At 42.0% G+C, this 23,158-nt stretch overlaps 1 protein-coding gene and 2 pseudogenes across 2 annotated transcripts in view; 2 read left to right on the top strand and 1 right to left on the bottom strand.

Moving 5' to 3' along the window:
- The window catches only part of HERC6 (HECT and RLD domain containing E3 ubiquitin protein ligase family member 6), a 65,109-nt gene that overhangs the window by 29,262 nt on the left and 12,689 nt on the right, over nucleotides 1–23,158 (bottom strand). Inside the window, exons 4-11 of one of the 2 annotated variants that reach the window (XM_036339421.1) lie at nucleotides 21,347–21,574; nucleotides 19,732–19,826; nucleotides 14,811–14,938; nucleotides 12,826–12,962; nucleotides 12,177–12,244; nucleotides 7,836–7,957; nucleotides 6,539–6,598; nucleotides 2,000–2,093 (exon numbers count right to left, since the gene is read on the bottom strand). In XM_036339421.1, the coding sequence (XP_036195314.1) occupies nucleotides 2,000–2,093; nucleotides 6,539–6,598; nucleotides 7,836–7,957; nucleotides 12,177–12,244; nucleotides 12,826–12,962; nucleotides 14,811–14,938; nucleotides 19,732–19,826; nucleotides 21,347–21,574 (932 nt within the window). The remainder of the gene's footprint in view (nucleotides 1–1,999; nucleotides 2,094–6,538; nucleotides 6,599–7,835; nucleotides 7,958–12,176; nucleotides 12,245–12,825; nucleotides 12,963–14,810; nucleotides 14,939–19,731; nucleotides 19,827–21,346; nucleotides 21,575–23,158) is intronic. The other variant, XM_036339428.1, reaches the window with a different exon arrangement.
- LOC118661058 lies at nucleotides 3,722–3,805 on the top strand (annotated as a pseudogene).
- On the top strand, nucleotides 15,424–16,656 carry LOC118666107 (annotated as a pseudogene).

Genomic DNA, 23,158 nt, shown 5'->3' with positions numbered 1-23,158 from the left:
TTCAAATTTCTTATCCCTGAGTGTATACGAAGGATGCACACGTGAATAAACTTTGGTTTGTTTTTCACCTATTAACCTGTCTTTTCTCAGTCTATTTTGTAGGGTCTCACCCAATGAAACTAAGATGGATAGATGGGGAAAAAATTTCCCTCTACAGGTGACTCATATTTTCAATCCTCATGGAACTATGATGTGGAAAATAAATCTTCATTGTATTAAGCCACTGAAGTTTAGAAGTTGTTTGTGACAACAGCTAGCATTATTATACTATCTAATAGATCTCAGATACTCTTAACTATAGTGTCTGCCTCTACATGACGTAAGGATTAAGTATGATGATATATGCAACAATAAACTGTAAAGTACTATATTATTATTATTACTATTATTATTATTATTATTATTATTACTACATCAGTGTTCTTACAATTAGTTTTCTCAGGATAAGGGATGAATTAGTAGCAGATTGACCTCAACTAGATTTGAGATTCATCTCAAGAAATAGAGACCAGCCTTTTCAGTCTCTTAGTCCAGGATTATCCTGCTTCCCAAACATGATAGAGGTTATTTACTTCTCAAGTAATGGTTTTCTCATATTGAAAATAAAAATATTGTTACCCTGGTTGGTCGGTTGGAGCGTCAACCTGCTAACCAAAAGTGGCAGATTCCATTCCTGGTCAGGGCACATACCTGAAGTTGCGACTTTGATCCCCTTTTGGTGCATGTGTGGGAGGCGACTGATTGATGTTTTTCTCTCTCCCTTCCTCTCTCTAAATATTAATAAAAATATGTTTTAAATAAAATTATAATCAATCAAGAAAGAAAGAAAATTAAAGCATTGTCATCTTCTGTATGTTTAAGTGTTCAAAGAGGAAGTAAGAGCCGGCGCTTAATACGGCATCTGAAATACAACAACCACAAAATGAACACTGTCCCCTCTCTCTATCAGGTTCCCCTCACTCAACTCCCAACAAAAACTGCAATCATAATTGTTCCTGTAAGGCAGTGGTTCTCAACCTTCCTAATGCCGCGACCCTTTCACACAGTTCCTCATGTTGTGGTGACCCCCAATTTCATTGTTACAAATTGAATATAATTAAAGCATAGTGATTAATCACAAAAACAATATGTAATTATATATGTGTTTTCCGATGGTCTTAGGCAACCCCTGTGAAAAGGTCGTTCGACCTCCAAAGGGGTCGCGACCCACAGGGTGAGAACCGCTGCTGTGGAAATTCTATTGCTCTTTTTCTCAAGTAAATATTGACTTTTACTGATACCGTTATAATTTAGCCCAATTATTAATAATTGGAAAGGAGCAAAGAGAAGATCAAAGGTTAGCGACTTGCCATTTGTACAGCTTTGCCAGGAAGCTGTGGTTTAACCTTTCCCAGGAAGCCACTGGTTTGTCCCCACTGGGTGGATGGACTGGACAGGGGAAGAACAGACACATGACCAGTGAGGTCTGGGTGAGATAGGGAAGGTACTTGTCTGTCAGTCATACCTGGGAACAGGTCATTGGCCAGAGTAGGTGTGGCCACTGCAAGAGCAGGAAGATGTGAGGTACTTAACCGCTTAAACAAAGGAGTTCCCTCTGTTGTTCCTCTTGTCTCTCTTTTGCTCATGGGACTCTTGTTGCAGGGGCCTCACCCTCGGCTCCCTTGCCCTCGCCCACAGGGCCCACAGCCATGTGGACCCCACACACAATGGACTAATGGAATGCAGCAAGCCTACTGCTGTCCCAGACCCAGCTTGATTATCAGACGGAACTTTGGCCTCTGGCTTTGCTTCTAGCTCTGCCAAAGCCCCAGGTTCATATCTTTCAGGACTGGATTAAGGGAAGTGGGACTTTGCAAACCCAAGGATGTAATTCATGCAAATAAAAATCACTCATCCTCCTGTGTGAGTCTCAGAAAATTCTTTTTCTCGAGATATGTAAGGACCCGACCCCCAGCACCCAGTGGGGAAGGGGATCCACCACTTTCACCGGTAACATTACCATGAAAGAAATCCATTGCTTTTGTGTTAACTTCTCAAAGGTATCTTTTGCCATTTCTAGGTCCACATCAATGGAATGCATTTTTCCGGATTCTCTTTGGATACAAGAAATGCAAAAACACGCATAAACAAATGGAAAGGAACATTTCTAAGCTTCATATATCCTTATTTAGTTTTATTTTAGTACATATCAAGTACAAACTTTTTTTCTTAAAGCTTGCCTCCTTTCAAAAGAATCCATTTCCTTGGCATAAAAAAACATGAAATCTATGTTCTCCTAAAAGTGAGGGTAGGTAACAATTTACTATCTCTAGAGTAGCTACAAATTTGGGCTGCAGTAACAGCAACATTTTACATGCTGCGTCTGAGAACTGATAGCATTTACCCCCCTCCAGCCAGCATACAGAGAACTGAAAATACATATCCCTCCCCCAGCCCCCGCAACCCCCACACACATGAACACATACACATTCCTTACCATCTACAGCTACATTACTTTGGGATTCCACTATTTCATTAGCATGATTTTACTATTCCTAGAGATACCTGCCCAAGCAAATGTCTTGATTATTCATTATAGGAACTTCCTGAAAAGACCCATGAACTCTCCCATGGAAAAGCATCAACAGATAGTTTATGCCAAGTTCTTTGAACCTCTTGCCTCAAAATCCTTGCCCTGCAGTTTCCATCCATCCAAGATCCTTGTATCTTTTCCCAACATAACCAAGCCCCCTTTCCACACTGAAAAACTTGCCTTAAACTAAACTGCCAATTCTTAATAAATTCCAACCTGGCTTTCCCCCTCAGAAACACTACAAAGCCTGCTGGAGGCAAATGACAAGTAGTTAACATATATATACAAGAAGTCTGTCAGAAGGCTGATGGACTTTGATATTCAACAAGGGCTGAGAATCAGCATTGTATTACCCTGCTGCTGGCTGAATGGCTGAAGGCAATCCCCTAACCTGATAATTCTTTGTTTACCAAACCTTACCATTGATGTCTGTTCGCTTTGCTAAAGGGCAAATGTATATTCTAGTAAATAAAAAGCTATGGGTCCGGAGATTCAAAGAGCCATTCCACTAGAGAAAGGCCTTCAGCTGGTTCCCCCAGTGCCTTCCAAATATATATTTCTTGTCTAGTATATCCATTTGTGCATGACCCCTTCTCCAGATTCTGAATCCTTGCTGCAAAAGATTGTGGCTAAAGCCCTGTAAAGGTGTCCTGCCACCCTGGGCTGTGTTGATGATATTTGAGGAGTGTGCATTCTGCCAAACAGTTTGTCTTTATGTTCTATCAATAAATACTTTATACTTGTTGGATTAACAAATCAATAGTAACCAAAGGGCTAAAATATCATGCAAGTATTAAAGGATTGTAAAGTATATTCTTTTCAGCCTTTGACATCTTTTTTATTTTTTTTTAGTTTTTAAAATATATTTTTATTGATTTCAGAGAGGAAGGGAGAGGGAGAGATAGAAACATCAATGAGTATCATTGATTGGCTGCCTCTTGCACACCCCCTACTGGGGATTGAGCCTGCAACCTGGGCATGTGCCCTTGACTGGAATCAAACCAGGGGCCCTTGAGTCCACAGGCCAAAACTCTATCCACTGAGCAAAACTGGCTAGGGCCAGCCTTTGACATTTTAAGACATTTTAAGATGAACTTGAGGTTCATCATTCCTGGGAGGTTACATTTCCACTTAAAAAATTATATATATAGCTTTGTGCAGTGGCAGTATCGTAGCCAATGAGGTTTATCTGAGGTGTGATTATTGCTAATTGAAAAAAAAATTTTATATATAGCCCTAGTCAGTTTTGCTCAGTGGATAGAGTGTCAGCCCACGAATTGAAGAGTCCCAGGTTAGATTCTGGTCAAGAGCACATACCTCTGGTTCAGGCTCGATCTCTGGCCCTGGTCAGGCTTGTGCAGAAGGCAACCAATCAATGTGTCTCTCTCAGATGTGTCTCTCTCACATCAATGTTTCTTTCTCTGTCTCTCCCCATTCCCTTCCACTCTCTCTAAAAATCAATGGAAAAATATCCTCGGGTGAGGATTAACAACAACAACAATAACCAAAAATAAAATTATACACACACACACACACACACACACACACACACACACACACACACATATACTAGAGGCCTGGTGCACAAAATTCATGCACGGGTAGGGTCCCTAGGCCTGGCCAGCGATCAGGGCTGATTGGGGCCTTCTGGCTGCCGGCCAGGGCCTTCCTTCGTTTCACGCCACCCCCTGGTGGTCAGTGCATGTCATAGCGAGCAATCGAACTCCTGGTCTCTGGGTCAAACTCTCGAGGGGACAATTTGCATATTAGGCTATACACACACACACACGTATAATTTTATATATACATATAATTTTTATTTTATTTTTTCAATCACCATTTATCCCCTCCATGGCCTCTTCCACTTCCACTCACCCCCAGCCCAAGCCCCACCCTCTACAATCACAACACTGTTGTCCATGTCCATGAGTTCCCTCTCTGGATGAATGGAACAGAATGACTGATTTTAGAGGGCAGAGGGGTGGAGGGAATGAGACGCATTTAATCAAAGAACATATATGCATATATGCATAGCCCATGGATACAGACAATAGTGTGAGGGAAGGCCTGGGGTGGGGTGGGGGCTGGGTGGAGGGGGACAAAGGAGTGGAAAATAGGGGACATCTGTAATACTGTCAACAATACATTTAAAGAAAAAAAGAACTAGAAAAGAAAAAGATATTCTTAGTGTGGAAGAGACTAGAGTTAGGGAAGAAAGAAGATACACTGTATGGCAGAGTCCCTCACTTTTAGCCTGGAAGGACGGCAAGAGGAGGAAAGCGAATGGGAGGAACAGTAGAGAGAAGCAGTGTCCTGATTTCTCTTCTCCCACCTTTGTCCAGGATGCATAGAGATGGACAGGAATGCTTTTTTGAGCTCTAGGAATATACTGCCTCATGAGCTGCCAGGGGGAAGCCATGCCAGTTAACTGCCCTGGGCTGCTCTGGTGCCCAGGTGAAGTTGTTGGAGTGGCTGAGAATGCAGCTGGGCTAAGAACCAATGAGACAATAGTACAAAATAATGTTGAATGTAAACTGTAATTGAAAAAATTAAAAAGAAAAAATGAACCAATGGAACAACTGAGTTGTGTAGGGGCAAGGAATAGCTGCAGCAGGGGTTAAGCAAGCACCACCTAGTGGCCAGGAGGGGGTTAGAAGATGTGTACACCCAGTATCTTCTGAACCATGAGCCAACCTGAGGCCAACTCAACAAGGGGAGGCCTGGGACCTGACCAGTAAAGGACTGGAATGAGTTATACTGGCTGCAAATAGACCCCAGGGCACTCACCTCCAGAGAAAGCAGAGGGCAGCCTAAGGGTCCCTTCATGTTGCTATGGCCCCTTCACCTCCCTTTGTAAACTGTTTAATTAAACAAGAAAGCCATTGGACTGTGGTGGCTCTAATGGCATGGAGGCCTACGTAAAGAAACAAAATCTAAGCCTGTAAATGCCTCAAAGTTATGGAATCAAAACCTAAGGACAAGCAGTCACAAACAGCCTAGGCTTAAAGCTATAGCCAATCAAATAATTTCCTTTCTTTGCTTCTGCACTTTCTCTATGTCAGTCTTTCTCCTGGCTCCCTATTTGCAGAGCACTCTTAATCACCTCCTGTTTCGCACTACCCCATTTGAATCAATATTTGCTCAAGTAAACTCTTTTTTTTAAAAAATATATTTTATTGATTTTTTACAGAGAGGAAGAGAGAGAGATAGAGAGTTAGAAACATCGATGAGCGAGAAACATCGATCAGCCGCCTCCTGCACATCTCCCACTGGGGATGTGCCCGCAACCCAGGCACACGCCCTGGACTGGAATCGAACCCGGGACCCTTCAGTCCACAGGCCGACGCTCTATCCACTGAGCCAAACCGGTTTCAGCTCAAGCAAACTCTTAAGATGTTTAGAATGCCTAGGTTATCTTTTCATGGTTCTTAGTCACAGTACTGCTGAGCATAGAAGGAGGGGAAAAAATAGAAGACCAAATATTGAGTATGTTACAAAGGAATTGTTTAAACGACTAGGTCAGACCAAGTGTCAAATCAAATATGAAGTTAGATTTCCCTCTGCAATAGAGAGACTAGTTAAAGATAAATAGGATCTGTTTTCCTTACTGATCCCACCACAATAAGAACTGCCAAGTACAGCCTTGGCCTCTGAGTACAAAGGCAATGAGATAATACTCATGGAAACAAAGATCCAGAAAAAAACACCGTTCCTCCCAGTTAGAGAACAGAGGAGGGCAGGGTTGAGGAAGTAAACAATGTGAAATAGGAATTACAACTTAATAGTGGTCTAACAGAAAATTACTTTACAAAATGGAAGAATTCTGTAACAACCCATGGAGTTTTCTATGTTGGACTTTTTGTTCATAGATACCAAAATTCACAAATTGAAATGACTGACTTAAAAGACTTCATTTAAAAAATTCCCCACCGTTTTAAATGAAGGTAAATCTCATATAAATATTACCTTTTCCTTAAAAAACTTGCAGTCAGACAAGCAGGAGATGAAAATATCATTCTAATTTCACTGCAAAAGCAATAACATAAGGGTTAAGTCGTAACATACAGAAAAGCATGCCTCCTCTTATCTCATGTCTAAATATATAATTGATGATGTGGAATCATTTTTAACGAAAATAACGATTCTTCTAAGAGTCCTCCAAATGCTGGTTATGCTTTGTGCATGTGACTACTACAACTTATCAACAGCCTTCATAGCTGATTTGATCAAGTAATCTAGAGTTAAATAAATCCATCCTTCTGAACACTAACAATGGAACTCCATAGAATAAACTATCTATCTATCTATCTATCTATCTATCTATCTATCTATCTATCTATCTAAGCCTAAGTGACCATTTGACCAGTTGACTGGTAGCTATGATGGCACTGGATACCAGGGGGCAAACACTCAATGCAGGAGCTGCCCCCTGGTGGTCAGTGCACTCTCACAGCGAGAGCACCGTTCAGCTGGCCAATAGATGCCCGGCTCATGGCTGACAAGCGCAGCTGCAGTGGCGCAAGCCTCTCCCACAGACACTCCCCCTGTGCGTCCCTCCCCCATCTGGACTGGGACTGGGATCAGGGCCTGCATCATGACTGACTGTGCATAAGCCTGTGGCCGCTCTTTGGTCAGGGGCGCACCGGTATCACCCTAGGACTAGAGAAGGGAGACCACAGCGGAGCAGCAGTGAGTCTACTGAGCAGTGGTGGCAGGTGCAGTAGGGCCTGGGCTCAGGTTCCTTCCTGGCCACCTGCTGCTTCGAGCACTGCTACATCCCTTGGGGGATGTTGGACTGCTGGTTCAGTCAATCCCCTCAGGCCAGGCCGAAGGACCCCCCACTGGTGCACAAATCTGTGCACCAGGCCTCTAGTGAAGACATAAAAAATCACTCCTACATCTCCCTCACCTATCTAGGTGTCTGGGATATTGTACGTCCTCAATAGGGTGGGGAAAAAGTAGGTTTATAGTTATGAGTTCATGAAATAGAGTTCATTCTTGCATTATTTATTAATTATTGTATTAATTTTCGATACGAACAACTATAAACCTACTTCCCCCCCCCACCCTGAATACATCTGTTAAGTCTACAATGAATCAATGAATAAATCAATCACTTCTTCAAACTAAGAGGTGGCAGAAGACAAGGCTAAAATGCAAGTGCCTTCACAAGAAAGCCAAACCCTCATTCTTAGGTCTAGGATAAAGTGACCATGGCTCCAGAACCAAATAAAAGTGTCAGATAATTATTGGACAGAGCCACCTCTTCGTCGCTTCACGTTCATTACTTCCACTTGTCATTGCCATCCACTGTTCTGCCCGGGACTGGTTAATTCGGCTTATTTCTGGCAAGGTTTTCTTGGAAACATTTGTGGAACCAGTATCCTTCAAGGAAGCAAAATAAAAGAACCATCAGGAAAAGACACACACGTGCTGAGTAACAGGCAATCCCGTAATGCTTGTGGCACAGGCTGTAGATAGGACCAGCCCTCTCAGGCAGTGGGGTTTGGTGGGAGGAGCTAAGGCATCAGATTGGTCTGGTCCAGTTCCTAGCTTTGGCTACTTTGTTTGGTCTGAGCTTTAATTTAGCACTTAGAAATGGGATAATACAAAATATTAAAAACAGGAACTCAAACAGATACTTGTAGGCCAATATTATTGCAGCGTTATTTGCAATAGCCAAAAGACATAAACAACCCATGTCCACCAACAGCATCAACAGATGAATGCTGTATATACATGCAATGGATTATTCAACCATGAAAAGAAATGAAATTCTGATACATGCTACAACATGGATGAACATTGAAAACATGCTAAGTGAAATATGCCAGATACGAAAGGACAAATATTGTATGATTCCACTTATATGAAGTAGGCAAATTATACACAAAAAGTAGATTAGGGGTTACCTGGGGATGGGAGGAATGAGGGAATGGGGAGTTAATATTTAATGTTTACAGATTTTGTTTGGAGTGATGAAAAAGTTTTGGAGATGGAGAGTGTTGATAGTTGCATTCTACAACATTGGAATGCAATTAATGCTACTGAACTGTTCACTTAAAATTGGTTAAAATAGCAAATTTGGTAATATATGTACATATATTATTATTATTACCACAATAAAAAATGAGATAATAAGACCCAATACCTAGATCCCTTGGATCTTATTACTAGGTATACAAGCTTTATATTATAGTAGGTACTCAATAAATACTAGTTTCTTTCTCCTCTTTAATAAGACACAGATTTTTACTTTTATATCAACAGTTTTTAAACTTCAGCATGCAGCAGAATCGCCTGGTGATCTTGTTAGAGCATAGACTGCTGGGCCCATCCCCACAGTTTCTGGTTCAGTAGGTCAGGGGTGGAGCCAAGAATGTGCACCTGGTGAGTTCCCAGGCGATGCTGATACTGCTGGTTTGGGGACCACACTTTGAGAACCATGGTTCTCTACAATACTTGAAACCAAATGGCTCAGCCAGACGTGTCAGAAATCACTGTCTGGAAAGAAAAATCAGTCTTATAACATAGAATTCCAAATACACTAGTACTCTGTTCCATACTATACCTTGGCCTCCACTGAACTTGTAATGAGTCAGGAAATGTTGGTCACTTTTGTTTAATCTATACTAATAAAAGCCTAGGTAGCCCTCGTGCCCTCGCACGATGCCCTCATGTCACCACAAGATGGCCGGCAGGGGAGGGAAGTTGTGGGCGATCAGGCCGGCAGGGGAGGGAAGTTGTGGGCAATCAGGCTGGCAGGGGAGGGCAGTTGGGTGCGATTGGGCTGGCAGGGGAGGATAGCTGGGGGCCATCAGGCCGGCAGGGGAGCCGTTAGGGGGAAATCAGGCAGGCAGGCAGGTGAGTGGTTAGGAGCCAACAGTCCCGGATTGTGGGATCCGGCCTAAACCGGCAGTCAGACATCCCCCAAGGGGTCCCAGATTGGAGAGGGTGCAGGCTGGGCCTCTAGTGCTTAAATAAAGACCTTTGAAGAAGATGTGTAACCATGATTCCTAAAGTTCCCTCCAGCTTCTTTATCTGAGTCCTGCAGTTCAATCCTGAGGAGGCTTTTTTCCCCTTTTATATCACAGGAACCTTGGGATAATAACCTGCTCCCTACAGGCACCTACTTACCATTCCTTCTACTTCCTACTTCAAAATCCCGACTCCTCCGAAGGACATGACATCAGACTGTATCCTCTGCCTCCCTTTCTTCTACAATCATCTCCCAGTGTCCTAGTCACTACCCTTCAATCATTGACAACTCTGGCACCTTGCTGACTGTCTTCCTCAGGACCACCACGCCTGTCATTTTTCTTCCTGTCATTCTTGGCAACTTCAGAATTAACACAATGTATTTCCCAATTCTTGATCTCTCAATTCTTGATCTCATCTCCAGTCTTTTCCGCTGCTCCACCTCAGCCACTCATGCCCTCCACCAGGGTTTCTAAACTGATGCTTCTGACATTCTGAGTCAGCTAATTCTTTGCTGTGAGGGGCCATTTCGTGCACTGTAGGATGTTGAGCAGCATCCCTGGCCTCTACCCACTGTATGGCAGTAGCAGCCGCCCTCACCATGCATGTCTTGCTGCATTTATGACAATTATTCACTCTTTCTCATGCATTACTTTCTCCATATGAAATGGATCATTCTTTCTCACTGGCGCACAAACATACCTTAAGATCACCTTTCTAAACAACAGCAAAACCCTCCCACAGTTCTCTATTCCCCTTCACAACCAAACTCCCACTTGTCACAGCCATGGTTTCTACTGGCTCCCCTGCTATTCTCTGTCTCTCCCACTAAGTCAGGTGTCATCAACTCCCTGCCCCCTGCCAGATGACTCAGTCTTAACAGCAAAAACAAACTCTGTGTTCATCTTACTTCACCTCTCAGCAGGATGTGACGGAATTGGCCACTTCCTCCTTCCAGAACCAGTTTCTTCTTGTGGCGTGATGAGGCGCCCTCCCTGGCTCTCTGCTACCTCAGAAACTGGTCCTTCTCAGGCTCTTCTCCTGGCTCCTCCTCCCTGCCTGATTTCTAAATGGAGAAATCCCTCCAACCTGGATGGTGTTCCCTTCTCTTCATTTTTCCTTTCCCTCTAGGTGACCTTTTACCCAGGCCCCTGGCTTAGATCCCATCTAGAGTTTGATCCCATGTTTATATCCTAGCGCTGACATCCTCCCTGAGCTCCAGATTCAGACATCCAACTGAACTCCGGATCACCTCTCCAAGGACATTTCAAATTGGCCCCCCCTCACATAACTGACCTTGCCTTACGTCCCCGGCTCCATCTCAGATGATTCTTTATCCTTTCCTACCAAGCTCTGTCTGGCCGGCTTTCTTTCTGTTCCTCACAGAGGTAAATGTGTTCGTGCACCAGGGCTTTCTACCCGTCGTTCCCTCTACCTGAAATGCTTTCTCTGTTTCTAAGCTGCTCAAATGTCACCGCCTCTGCCAGGCCTTCTCTGACTGACATTTCTAAAGAAGCCCACCTCAAAAGACCCGTTTGGTTTTCTTCGGAGCACCTCTCACTCTCTAACAAAACCTTATTTTGCATTTCTATGTTTATTATCTTTCCTTTTCTGTAGAATCCAAACACCATGAGTGAGGGCAACCTTCTAGGATACAAATAATAGAATCCTTGTATTATTCACTTTCATCTCAAGTGCTAAGAGCTGAGCCAGAGACACAGGAGGTGTTTGTTGACTGGCTTATTGAATGGCTATGACAGAGCAACCAAGAACAATCTCCTGATTAGCCCAGCAACACAGAAACCTTTGCCTGTCACCATTTTCTGCCCCAGGCAACATAGTAAGAGTCTATATGGATGTCAAGTTTAAAACATCCCTTGCCGAAACCGGTTTGGCTCAGTGGATAGAGCGTCAGCCTGCGGACTGAAAAGTCCCAGGTTCGATTCCAGTCAAAGGCATGTACCTGGGTTGCGGGCACATCCCCGGTGGGGGATGTGCAGGAGGCGGCTGGTCGATGTTTCTGACTCTCTATCTCTCTCCCTTCGTCTCTGTTAAAAATCAATAAAATATATTTAAAAACAAACAAAAAACAAACAAACAAACAAACAAACAAACATCCCTGATAATAGAGAAAAGTACAAATTAGAAAAATAACCATGTATGCTTGTCTCCACACAAAACATTTTAGAATCAGCCGGAAATAAAATAATAAAAATCCTCTCTGTTAACAGTTAGGAAGGCACTGGCATGGTGGACAGTGGTGTGAGCTCTGAAGTTGGTTGGATGGCCTGGGTTGGAATCCAGCTCTGCCACTCCTCAGCAGTGCAACTTTGGGCGAATCCACCTTTCTGAGACTCAGTTGTTTTCATCTGTAACGTGGAGGAAAACAAGGCCAACTGGAGCTGATATGAAGATTAAATGTGTTGATCCACCTGGAGTACTCGGATTAGCTAGTGGGAAAGCAATGCATTTGGGGGTGGTCTCACTGTTAGGAAGCCAGATGAGGAAGTGAGAATTACATAACATTTTTAAAAAGCATTCTAAGGAATTTGAATATATACAAATGATACAATTCTGCTTTGAAATCTAGAGGGAAAAATGATGTTAAAGAAACATTAATAGATACCTGATAAGTTGTCACAAAGTTGGCATATGTTCCAGCAAAAATGTGTTTGACTTGAACACCCACAAGGTCTAAAAGAAAGTGATAAATCCATGCTTACTGCTTTTATAAGTAAAAAAATAAATCTTTTGGTGTAAATCTAAAACGTCTCTTAAAAACAGTCTTTAAAAAATCTGATTATTACCAAGCTAAGTTGACTTCCATAAAGGTAATTTATAATCTTCTGAATGAATTTTGACTACAAACGGCAGAAAAGATTAATTTTGAACAGGTTACATGTCATATGTTCACTTGGTCGAAAATTTAATTTTTCATGCATTTGGGTCATGAAGCCAGGCTAATGTGCTTTATAAGAGGTTTGATTAAATATATAGTAAAAGTGTATTGCTCTGATGCTTAAGTAACTGATTTGGGATCTTCTTTTGTATTACCTAATCTTTAGAAAAGGTTATCAAATACTCCAGGAATCACTACATAAGAAAAATGCATATTGCACAAATGAAAAATAATAGCACTAAAACAAACAAACAAAAATAATAATAGCACTAGATGAACCATAGTTCTGTGCACTCCTTTGAGAAGAAGCTGAATCATATTTTTCCTCAGTGAAATCAATTAACAGAAAATCATGAGTGAGTGGGACCACTTATACCATCAGCAGAAATCAGGCAGCTAATGTCAGAGTTTTCCGTTTGGGCCTCCGGATGAGGTGGGCTGCTTGTGCAACTTGATCCATGACCAAAAGACACCACCCTACGAGTGGTGTAGACATACGCGAGGGTGTGGAAACTGCAGGAGAGAGAATACATATAGTGAAGATCAGGATACTCATGCTTTCTGAGAAAGATGATGTCTCTTAACACACACACACACACACACACACACACACACACACACACACAGATTTATCTCACTCTAAGTACACAGATCCCTTATCACAATGTCAGTGTTAGAGGGTACCAAATGATGTGGCTAAACAAATGGTAGGTGAACATTACTAACCTTAAACATAGAATATAATTGATGGATCTTTACTATGGTTTCTATAGTTTGTGTTTAAAATGCAAGTGTTGTATTTTATGAATTACTAGTAGGTAAATGATACTCAAAGTGTCCTTATAACTAGTTTATGCAAAACTCTGAATATACATGCAAATATTCTTCATCTTCTACATGCATGAGCATGAGATTACCAAGCACCACTGTTTTTGTTATACACCCACTCCCCACCCTCCAGCACCTAGTTAGGTGGTCTCTACACAGTAAACTTCAAAATAATCCCTATTAAGTAAATGCCAAGGGTGAAAAAGAAAATAATGAAAAAATTAACCTATATTTGAAAAAAGTAAATTTCAGAAAAGAAAATTATCTATAAAAAGAATTGTCATATTTTAGGGTTGTAAGCTTTGATAACATTCCACATGAGTTCTTGCTTTTATTTTTTTTAAGATTTTTATTTGAGCTCTGGCCTGTTTGGCTCAGTGGATCGAGTGTTGGCCTGTGAACTGAGGGGCCCTAGGTTCAATTCTGGTTGGGGGCACATGCCTGGGTTGCGGCCTTGACCCCCAGCGGGGGGCGTGCAGGAGGCAGCCGGTCAATGGTTCTCTCTCATCATTGATGTTTCTGTCTCTCTCTCCCTCTCCTTTCCTCTCTGAAATCAATAAAAATATTTTTAAAAGATTTTTATTTGATTTTTAGAGACAGAGAAACACTGATGTGAGAGAGAAACATTGATTGGCTGCCTCCTGCATGCCCCCTACCAGAGATTGAGCCCACAACTCCACATATGCCCTGACCAAGAATTGAACTGGCAAACTTTTTGCACAGGACGACACCCAACCGAGACACACTGGTCAGGGTCATATGACTCATTTCTAAGTCATATTCTCTATAATAATAAAAGTATAATATGCTAATTAGACTGGACGACCTTCTGGACGAAGCTGAAACTGCGAGGGAAGCACAGGTCCCAGGTGCCAGAGGGAAGTCAGTGTCAGCAGCCAGGGGTAGGAAGGTCTACTCTTGCACAAATTTCGTGCATTGGGCCTCTAGTCTATAATAATAAAAGCATAATATGTTAATTAGACCAGACAGCTGAATGACCTTCCAGACATCCTTCCAGACGACCTTCTAGATGAAGCCGGGGCTGCGAGGACTGAGGCGGTCACCACGGCTGCGAGGGCAGAGCCCCTTGCACAAATTTCGTGCATTGGGCCTCTAGTATATAGTAAAACACCAATATGCAAAAAGACCAAACGGTGGAACGACTGGTTGCTATGATGCACACTGACCACCAGGGGGCAGACACTCAACGCAGGAGCTGCCCCTGGTGGTCAGTGCACTCCCACAGGCGGAGTGCTGCTCAGTCAGAAGCCAGGCTCACAGCTGCTGAGCGTAGGGGCAGTGGTGGGAATCTCTCCTGCCTCTGCTGTAGGCTGGCAGTAAGGAGCAAGAGGTCCCGGACATCCCCGGAGGGGTCCCAGACTGCGAGAGTGTGCAGGCTGGTTGAAGGACCCCCCCTACCCACCCCAGTGCACGAAATTTCATGCACCAGGCCACTAGTGTGTGTGTGTGTGTGTGTGTGTGTATACATACATATACAAATAAAAGAAAGAAAGAAAGAAAGAAGCTTATTACCTTCCGCAATCTATCTGTGAAACTAGGCCATCAATTCTTTCCACTTCTTGTGGACCACTCTTCTTAGCAGTGGGGCTGTGTCCCAGCTGTCCAAAGCAATTGTCTCCAAATGTGAACACTTTCCCATTCTGTTTAAAAAAGTTGAAATCAAACTAATTTCAGGTAAAAAAAAGTAATTAAAAAGTTAAAGATTACATATCATAACAGAGGTATATGAGAGCACTATGTGAAATATCCTATATAATAAAAGCCTAATGTGCAAATTGTTTGACCAGGAGTTTGACCGGGAGTTCAACTGCTTGCTATGATGTGTGCTGACCACCAGGGGGTGGTGCAGAACATGGCGGGCATCAACAATGTGGCGCTGGCATCAGGCAGCAGTGGAGGCGCTGCTGGCACCAATGGGCCCTGATGACAGTGGGACCATGGCAGGATAGTGGACCAGGTGAGTGGGTGGTGCCAGGCCAAGGCAGGTGTGAGCAGGGATCTGATTGTCCTGCCGATTGCCCCACAGACGGTGACCAGTGGAGGGGGGCGGGGCCACCCCCTGGCTCCTAGGTGATGAGGGAGCTGGGTGGGGGGCCTGGCCCCAATTGATCCTCTCGCAGGCAGGATGGTGGAGCAGGTGAGGGGGTGGCGCTAGGCCACGGCCGGGTTGCGAGGCTGGGGGCACGAGCTGGGGCCCAATCCCCGCAGGCCATCCCAAGGGACCACATCTGTACACGAATTCATGCACCGAGCCTCTAGTAAGCTCTATATAAGGAGGAAGGGTCTATATTTACTATTTCTAATAGTGAATATAGAGTTAACACATTAAACATAAAATATCATTGGTACTCCCTTAAGAATTAGGCACTTAATACATGTTTGTACAATGAATGGATGGACAAATTAATTGGTTCAAAAATTACACTAACATTTAGTATGGGATTGCTTTATTTATTTGTGCATTCTTCTGGAAATAATCTCTTTTCAAAAGGATTATTTTTTAATTTTATTTTTCAATTACAGTAGACATACAATATTATTTTAGTTTCAGGTGTACATATGATTAGACATTTATACACCTTACAAAGTGATCACCCCAGTAAGTCTACTACCCATCTGACACCATACACAAAATATTATTGATTATATACCCTATCCCAGCCGTGGGCAAACTACGGCCCGCAGGACGGATCCGGCCTGTTTGAAATGAATAAAACTAAAAAAAAAAAAAAGACCGTACTCTTTTATGTAATGATGTTTACTTTGAATTTATATTAGTTCACACACACACTCCATCCATGCTTTTGTTCCGGCCCTCTGGTCCAGTTTAAGAACCCATTGTGGCCCTCGAGTCAAAAAGTTTGCCCACCCCTGCCCTATACTGTACTTTATATTCCCATGACTATTTTTATAACTGGCAATTAAAACTAATTTTATAACTTCTTAATCCCTTCACCTTTTTCACCCAGTCCCCCGCTCCTGCTTCCCCCACCCCCAGGAAAAGAGATCATATTAGGTGTTTGCTATCCAGAGCCTCCACTCTTTCAACCCCTTTGCTGATGCAAGTAAGGGCGAATATCTGCTTCCTGCTGGCACAGAGGATTATGTCCATATAAGAATTCAACAGAGAAACGGCAGGAAGACCCTTACTACTGTCCAAGGGATCACTGATGATTACGATAAAAAGAAACTAGTGAAGGTGTTTAAGAAGAAATTTGTCGGCAATATTACTGTAATTGAGCATCCAGGATACAGATAAGTAATTCAGCTACAGGAGGACCAGTACAAGAACATATGCCAATTCCTCGCAGAGACTGGACTGGCTAAGGATGACCAGCTGAAGGTTCATGAGTTTTAAGTGCTAGTGGCTCACTGAAGCTTAAGTGAGAATTTCCTTGCAACCCTTGTCACAAGTTTAATTGTAAAATTGATTTGAGAGAGAGAAAGAGCGGGGGGAGGGAGGGTTTGAGAGAAAACCATTGACTTGTTGTTCCACTTATTTATGCACTCACTGATTGATTCTCGCTAATCAAATTAGTTAGATTTCTTCTGACCGGGGATTGAACCTGAAACCTTGGTGTATCGGGATGATGCTCTAACCAACTGAGCTATCTGGCCAGAGGCCCTTGTCACAAGTTTAAAAACCTCACCACTTGTATAATGTAACCAACTGGTGTCTGCTTTTAACTTGGATTAGTGTGACCTCTTCATGCAATAAGCTGAAGAAAGCACCCCCCACCATGCATTCTTTTAGGAATTTTGTGGTTTCAGATCTTACATTTAAATCTTCAATCCATTTTGTGTTTATTTTTGTATACAGTTTAAGAAAATGTTCTAGTTTTATTATTATTATTTTCTTTGCATGTATCTGTCCAGTTTCCCCAACACCATTTATCGAAGAAACTATCTTGTACATTCTTGGCTTCTTTAGATTAATTGACTATATAGATGTGGGTTTATTTTTAGGCTCTCTATTCTGTTCCATTGATCTATATGTCTATTTTTATGCCAGTACCATGCTGTTTTGATTACTATAGCCTTGTAGTACAGTTTAATATCAGGTGGCGTGATACTTGCAACTTTCTTCTTCTTTTTCAAGATTGTTTTGGCTATTCAAAGTCTTTTATGGTTCTTTATAAATTTTAAGGTTATTTGTTCTAGTTCTGTAAAAAATGCCATTGGTATTCTGACACAGATTACATTGCATCTGTAAATTGCCTTGGGTAATAAGGACATTTTAATGATGTTAATTCCCCATATCCATTAGCACAGTATATCCTTCCATTTGTTTGTATCTTCTTCAATTTCTTTCTTCAGTGTCTTATAGTTTCCTGAGTACAGGTCTTTTACAACTCTTTGGTTAAATTTATTCCTAGGTACAGTGGGGCCTTGACTTACGAGTTTAATTCGTTCTGTGACGGAGCTCGTAACTCAAATTACTCGTATGTCAAATCATTAAAGTGAACGAGTGAGACACGTGATGCTGGGCTGATGTTATGGCGTTCACTGTGACATTCGCTGCACCAACTAGCAATGGGGTATCTGAAGCTGGCTCGTAACCTGAATTTTAGCTCGCAACTCAAAGCAAAAAATCGGCCGAGAGACGGCTCGTATCTAGAAAAACTCGTTAGTCGGGACACTCATTAAGTCAAGGACACACTGTATTTTTTTGATGCAATTGTTTTCTTTTTTAAAAATACATTTTTATTGATTTCAGAGAGGAAGGGAGAGGGAGAGAGAGATAGAAACATCAATGATTAGAGAGAATCATTGATTAGCTGCCTTCTGCCTGCCCCTTATTGGGAGCAAGCCCGCAACCCAGGCATGTGCCCTTTACTGGAATCAAACCTGGGACCCTTCAGTCCACAGGCCAACGCTCTATCCACTGAGCCAAACTGGCTAGGGCTGTAATTATTTTCTTAATTTCTTTTTCTTACAAAGCTCAATACTGGTGTATAAAAATGCAACCACTTTCTGAGTATTAATTTTATATCCTGCTACTTTACTAAACTCATTTAAGTTCTAATCGTTTTTTGGAGGCATCTTTAAGGTTCTCTCTATATAGTATCATATCATCTGTAAATAATGGCAGTTTTACTTCTTCTTTTCCAATTTGGATACATTTTCTTTCTTTTTCTTGTTTGATTGCTGTGGCTAGGACTTCCACTACTATGATGAATTAAGAGTGGTGAAAGTAGACATCCCTGTCTTGTTCCTGTTCTTAAAAAGTTCTGAACTTTTCACCATTGAATATAATGTTAGCTGTGGGTTTGTCATATACTGTCTTTATTATGTTGACATATGTTCCCTCTATCCCCACTTTACTGAGAGTTTTTATCATAAATGGATGTTTGATATTTTCAAATGCTTTTTCTGCATCTATTGATATGATCCTATGATTTTTATATTTCATTTCATGTCACTTCTCTTTCATTTCTGATTTTATTTATTTGAGTTCTCTCTCTTTTTTTCTTAATGAGTCTGGTTTATCAATTTTACCTTTTATCTCTTTTATCTTTCAAAGAGCCAGTTCTTGATTTCATTGATCTTTTCTATTGGTTTTGTTGTGGTGTTTTTTTTTTTTTTAGCATCTATTTTCATTTATTTCTGCTCTTTTATTATTTCTTTCTTTCTACTCACTTTGGGTTTTGTTCTTCTTTTTCTAATTCCTTTAGATGTAACCTTAAATTGTTTGAGATTTTTCTTGTTTCTTGAAATAGGCCTGTTTTGCTATGAATTTCCCTCTTAGAATTGCTTTGACCATGTCCCATAAATTTTGGGTCATTGTGTATTCCTTTTCATTTGCCTCAAGGTATCTTCAAAAGATGATTCTTGATTAAAACAACTCTAGATTTCTCTTGTCAATTAAGAATGATATAACTCAAATATGCTTTTCAAACAAATAGTAAAAATTATTTTAGATATTTAGTCTTTAAATTTCAACCACAGTTTTCAAGTCTATAACTTACGGCTATGGAAAAAAATCCATCACAAAGGAATATCCTATATAGCCAGTACAAAAAGAGGAAGAAAACATTCAGGAAATCAGTTCATATCTGTGCCAAGCAAGAAGTGGAACAATATATGTTCTAGTTTGTAATGTGGATTATTGAAAATTGTAAAAATTACTTTGTGCTCCTATAATAAATTTTATTTGTAGAACCACATTATAAGTAGTTACTAAAAAGATTCTCTCCTATTAATCTAATTTAGTAGGTATCTAAAACTATATCCAAAGCTAAAATTAACTTTTGTTATAGGATCTTGAAAATTTCATGATTAATATCGGGTAACTTCTCCTTTTAAAGATTTGTACACTGAATGGATATATTGAGATATTGATCCACAACTTGATTTCAACAATAATTAGTAACTGAACCTTGTGGTAACACTTGATTGAAATTTTGAAAAATAGCAAGACATTTTGAATTACCTGGGTAAGCACCGCAGTGTGTTCATAACCACAGCTGATGTAAATCACATCTAGACTCTTTAGCCGACCAACTGAAAGAGGCTTGTAGCGTTGCACTGTTGAAAGAAGTATAAGAAGCAGACTCAGTTATCAATAGTTTTTATATTTTTATAGTTTTTAATATCTTATAATTAATTAACATAATTTTTAGAAGTGAATAAATAACCAGAGGTTTTAGAAAACAAAGGGAAAGCCCTGCTTTGGGAAAGAAAAGCAGTCTTTTAGCATGTATTTCTGGAAACTATTTAATCTTCTTTCCTGAATCTATTGTCCTGGAAAGCTAAGCTTTAAGACCTTCATCCTAATGATAGTGTCATCATGTTGAATTCATTTCTGTCACAGAGTAGGTATTTTGCAAATATGTAATAGTAGTTAAGAAAATACAAGAACCTACTTCATGTTGACAGAGTTAAATGAAATTAGTGCTCAGCATGGAACTAGCACTAAACAGGTGCTAAAGATATGTTAGTTGAATCTACTAGTAAAAAATTGAACAAAGGAGGACAGGGCCCATGGGGAAGACTTCACAGTGAGTTTTGTTTAAAAGTTGCCAAAGGAACTGGTGATTTCCCCTACTGCTAGCAGGCTTCTAATCCAGTGGTTCCAAAATTTTGCTGCACAGCAGAATCACCCAAGAGATCTTTGTTAATGACTGATGCCTGACTTCCATCCCCAAACATCCTGATTTAATTGGTATAGGGTCCAACTAGGACATTGGGATTTTTAAATATATTTTATTGATTTTTTACAGAGAGGAAGGGAGAGAGATAGAGAGTTAGAAACATCGATGGGAGAGAAACATCGATCAGCCGCCTCCTGCACATCTCCCACTGGGGATGTGCCCGCAACCCAGGTACATGCCCTTGACCAGAATCGAACCTGGGACCCCTCAGTCCGCAGGCCGATGCTCTATCCACTGAGCCAAACCGGTTTCAGCGACATTGGGATTTTTGAATGCTCTCATGGTGGACAGAATAATGGCCTCCCAAAGACATCCATGTCCTTTTTTCCAGAGCCTGTGAACATGTTAGGGTACATGTCAAAGGGGAGTTAAAGAAGCAGATGGAATCGAAGTTGCTAATCAGTTGACCTTAAAACAGGGAGATCACAAGAGTCCTTTAACTGAAGAAATGGGAGGTAGACGTGTCAATGTCAGAATAATGTGACTTAAGAAAGACTTAATCAGCCAGCCATTGCTGGTTCTGAAGAAAAAAGGGGGCTGAGTGAAGGAATGCAGGTGGTCTTTAGAAGCTGGAAAAGAGAAGAAAATGGCTTCTGCCCTAGAGCCTCCAGAAAGGAAACAGCCCTGCTGACACCTTGATGTTAGCCCAGGGAGGCCCACACCAGACTTCAGAATACCAGAACAATAAGATAACACATCTGCGTTGTTTTAAGCCACTAAATTTGTGGTAATTTGTTACAGCAACCATAAAAATTAATGTAGCCTCCAGGTGATTCTAATGTTCTATAAAGTTTGGGAACCACTGTTCTAACCTCTGAGACCGCCCTTTGCAGAGTTGGTCTTCCAACTGGAAAGAAATAATAATTTATTGCAGGCACAAGATTATCTCCTTACCTGGGACATCTTTCCCGCTGAGGGCCAGCTGCCCTGCACTGTTGCTTCCCCAGCCAAATGAAGTCCCAGAGAGAGACAGGGCAAAGCTGTGGGCCCCTCCTGCAGCCACCTGAGCCAGCGGGATCCCGTCTAAGGACCTCACCCGCTGCGGGCTGGCTTGGGAGGGAAAGTCCTTCCCCAGGCCCAGCTGACCTTGGCTGTTCTTTCCCCATGAAAACACTTGGCCATCTACAGAAATAAAGAAGAGAAATTCAGAATTGCAAGTAGAAACTGCCACCCTAATTCAAAAAATCTTTAAAAAATAAAACAGGGTTAAATAAGGTTAAAGTATTCTGGCTAAAGGCAAAGGTCAAGATCACCTTCAGAGGTCCCTTCTGACAACATCCACTCCTCTTCTCCTTCCAAGTAAAGGGCAACTGTGTTCTTTCAGGTGCTCAAGCCAAAAATCTTGGAGTCATCCTTGACTCCTCTCTTTCCTTTACATCTTCCAACCCAGCAGATCCTAAAGCCTCTACTGTCAGAGTTTATACAGAATCCAACTACTTCTCACCTCCCTACTGTTAGCTCCTCAGTGGCCAAATCACCATCATTTCTGTCCTGGAAAATTACAACAGCACCTTTCTGGACTCCCAGATCCCACCTTTGCCCTCAGCAGTCTGTTCCAAAGAGTAGCCAGAGTGAGTGACCTTTTAAAGATATGAGTCAGATCGAGCCATTCAGGAGCTTGCTATCTCACTCAATAATAGACTAATTCTTACCACAGCTCACAAGCCCCACGTGCCCAGTATTTCCCATGACCACTTCTCAGACCTCATCTGCCCCTTCCTCATGCCTCTCCATATATCCTGCTCTTGCTGAGCACACCACCGGGCATGCCCCCTACCTCATCACCTTTGTTTTGGGATCCTTCTTCTGGATCATGGCCTTAGCATCATATCTCCTTCCTTCCCTTTCGGTCTCTGCTCATATGTCACCTAGTAAGAGATAGCTTCCCTGACTTCCTGTATAAACAGAAAAACCCCTTTCCTTCACCCAAGCACTTGCTCTCTGTCCTCTTACCCTCACTCACTTTTCTTCAGACCCCTTCTCCTTATCTGTTATACTACATAACTATTTGTCTCTGTGTTTAAGGGTCTCTTCTCTTACTTCTCTTCCTATCTAATAAAGAGTGAATATGCAAATTGACCATCATGCCATCACAAAGATGGCGGCGCCCAGTCCCCTCAGCCCTGCCAGAGTCCCCCAGTCCTTTCAGACCAGCCGTGGGCGTGGCAGGCATGTAGTGAGGCTGGACCCACCCTCAGCCCCCCAGCCACCCAGGGCTGGCCCAAGGTGCAGGCAAGCCTTGGATGGCTGTTGCCTAGCTGCCCAGAGCCGCCTGAGGCTTGCGCTGCTGGCAGTGGCAGCAGCAGAGGTGTGATGGGGGCATCACTTGCCCCTGATCACTGGGTCGCCTCCCATCCCTGAGGACTCCCAAACTATGAGAGGGGGCAGGCTGGGCTGAGGGACACCCCCTCCAGTGCATGAATTTTCATGCACCGGGCCTCTAGTCTGAATATAAGCTTCCTGAAAGTAGGGTCTTATGTTTGTTCACTGCTATATTCCCTTGTTAGAAACACTGCAGGCACTTGGTAAATATTTGTGAAATGACTCCATGGGGGCGGGGGGGCGGGAACCAACATTTTATGTTGAATTTGACCAGAGAGGGAAAATTAATATCAAATTTTTAAAAAGTTGCTCTAATGCTTAATTATTTGTCCAGAGAAACGCCACACATCTCAGATTTTTAAGTTATTATATCTAACTTTTATT

The sequence above is a fragment of the Myotis myotis genome, unplaced genomic scaffold (assembly GCF_014108235.1).
Source record: "Myotis myotis isolate mMyoMyo1 unplaced genomic scaffold, mMyoMyo1.p scaffold_m19_p_1, whole genome shotgun sequence".
Taxonomy (NCBI): domain Eukaryota; kingdom Metazoa; phylum Chordata; class Mammalia; order Chiroptera; family Vespertilionidae; genus Myotis; species Myotis myotis.
Note: the sequence above shows the minus strand (reverse complement) of the source record. Positions and strands in the feature narration are given on the sequence as shown.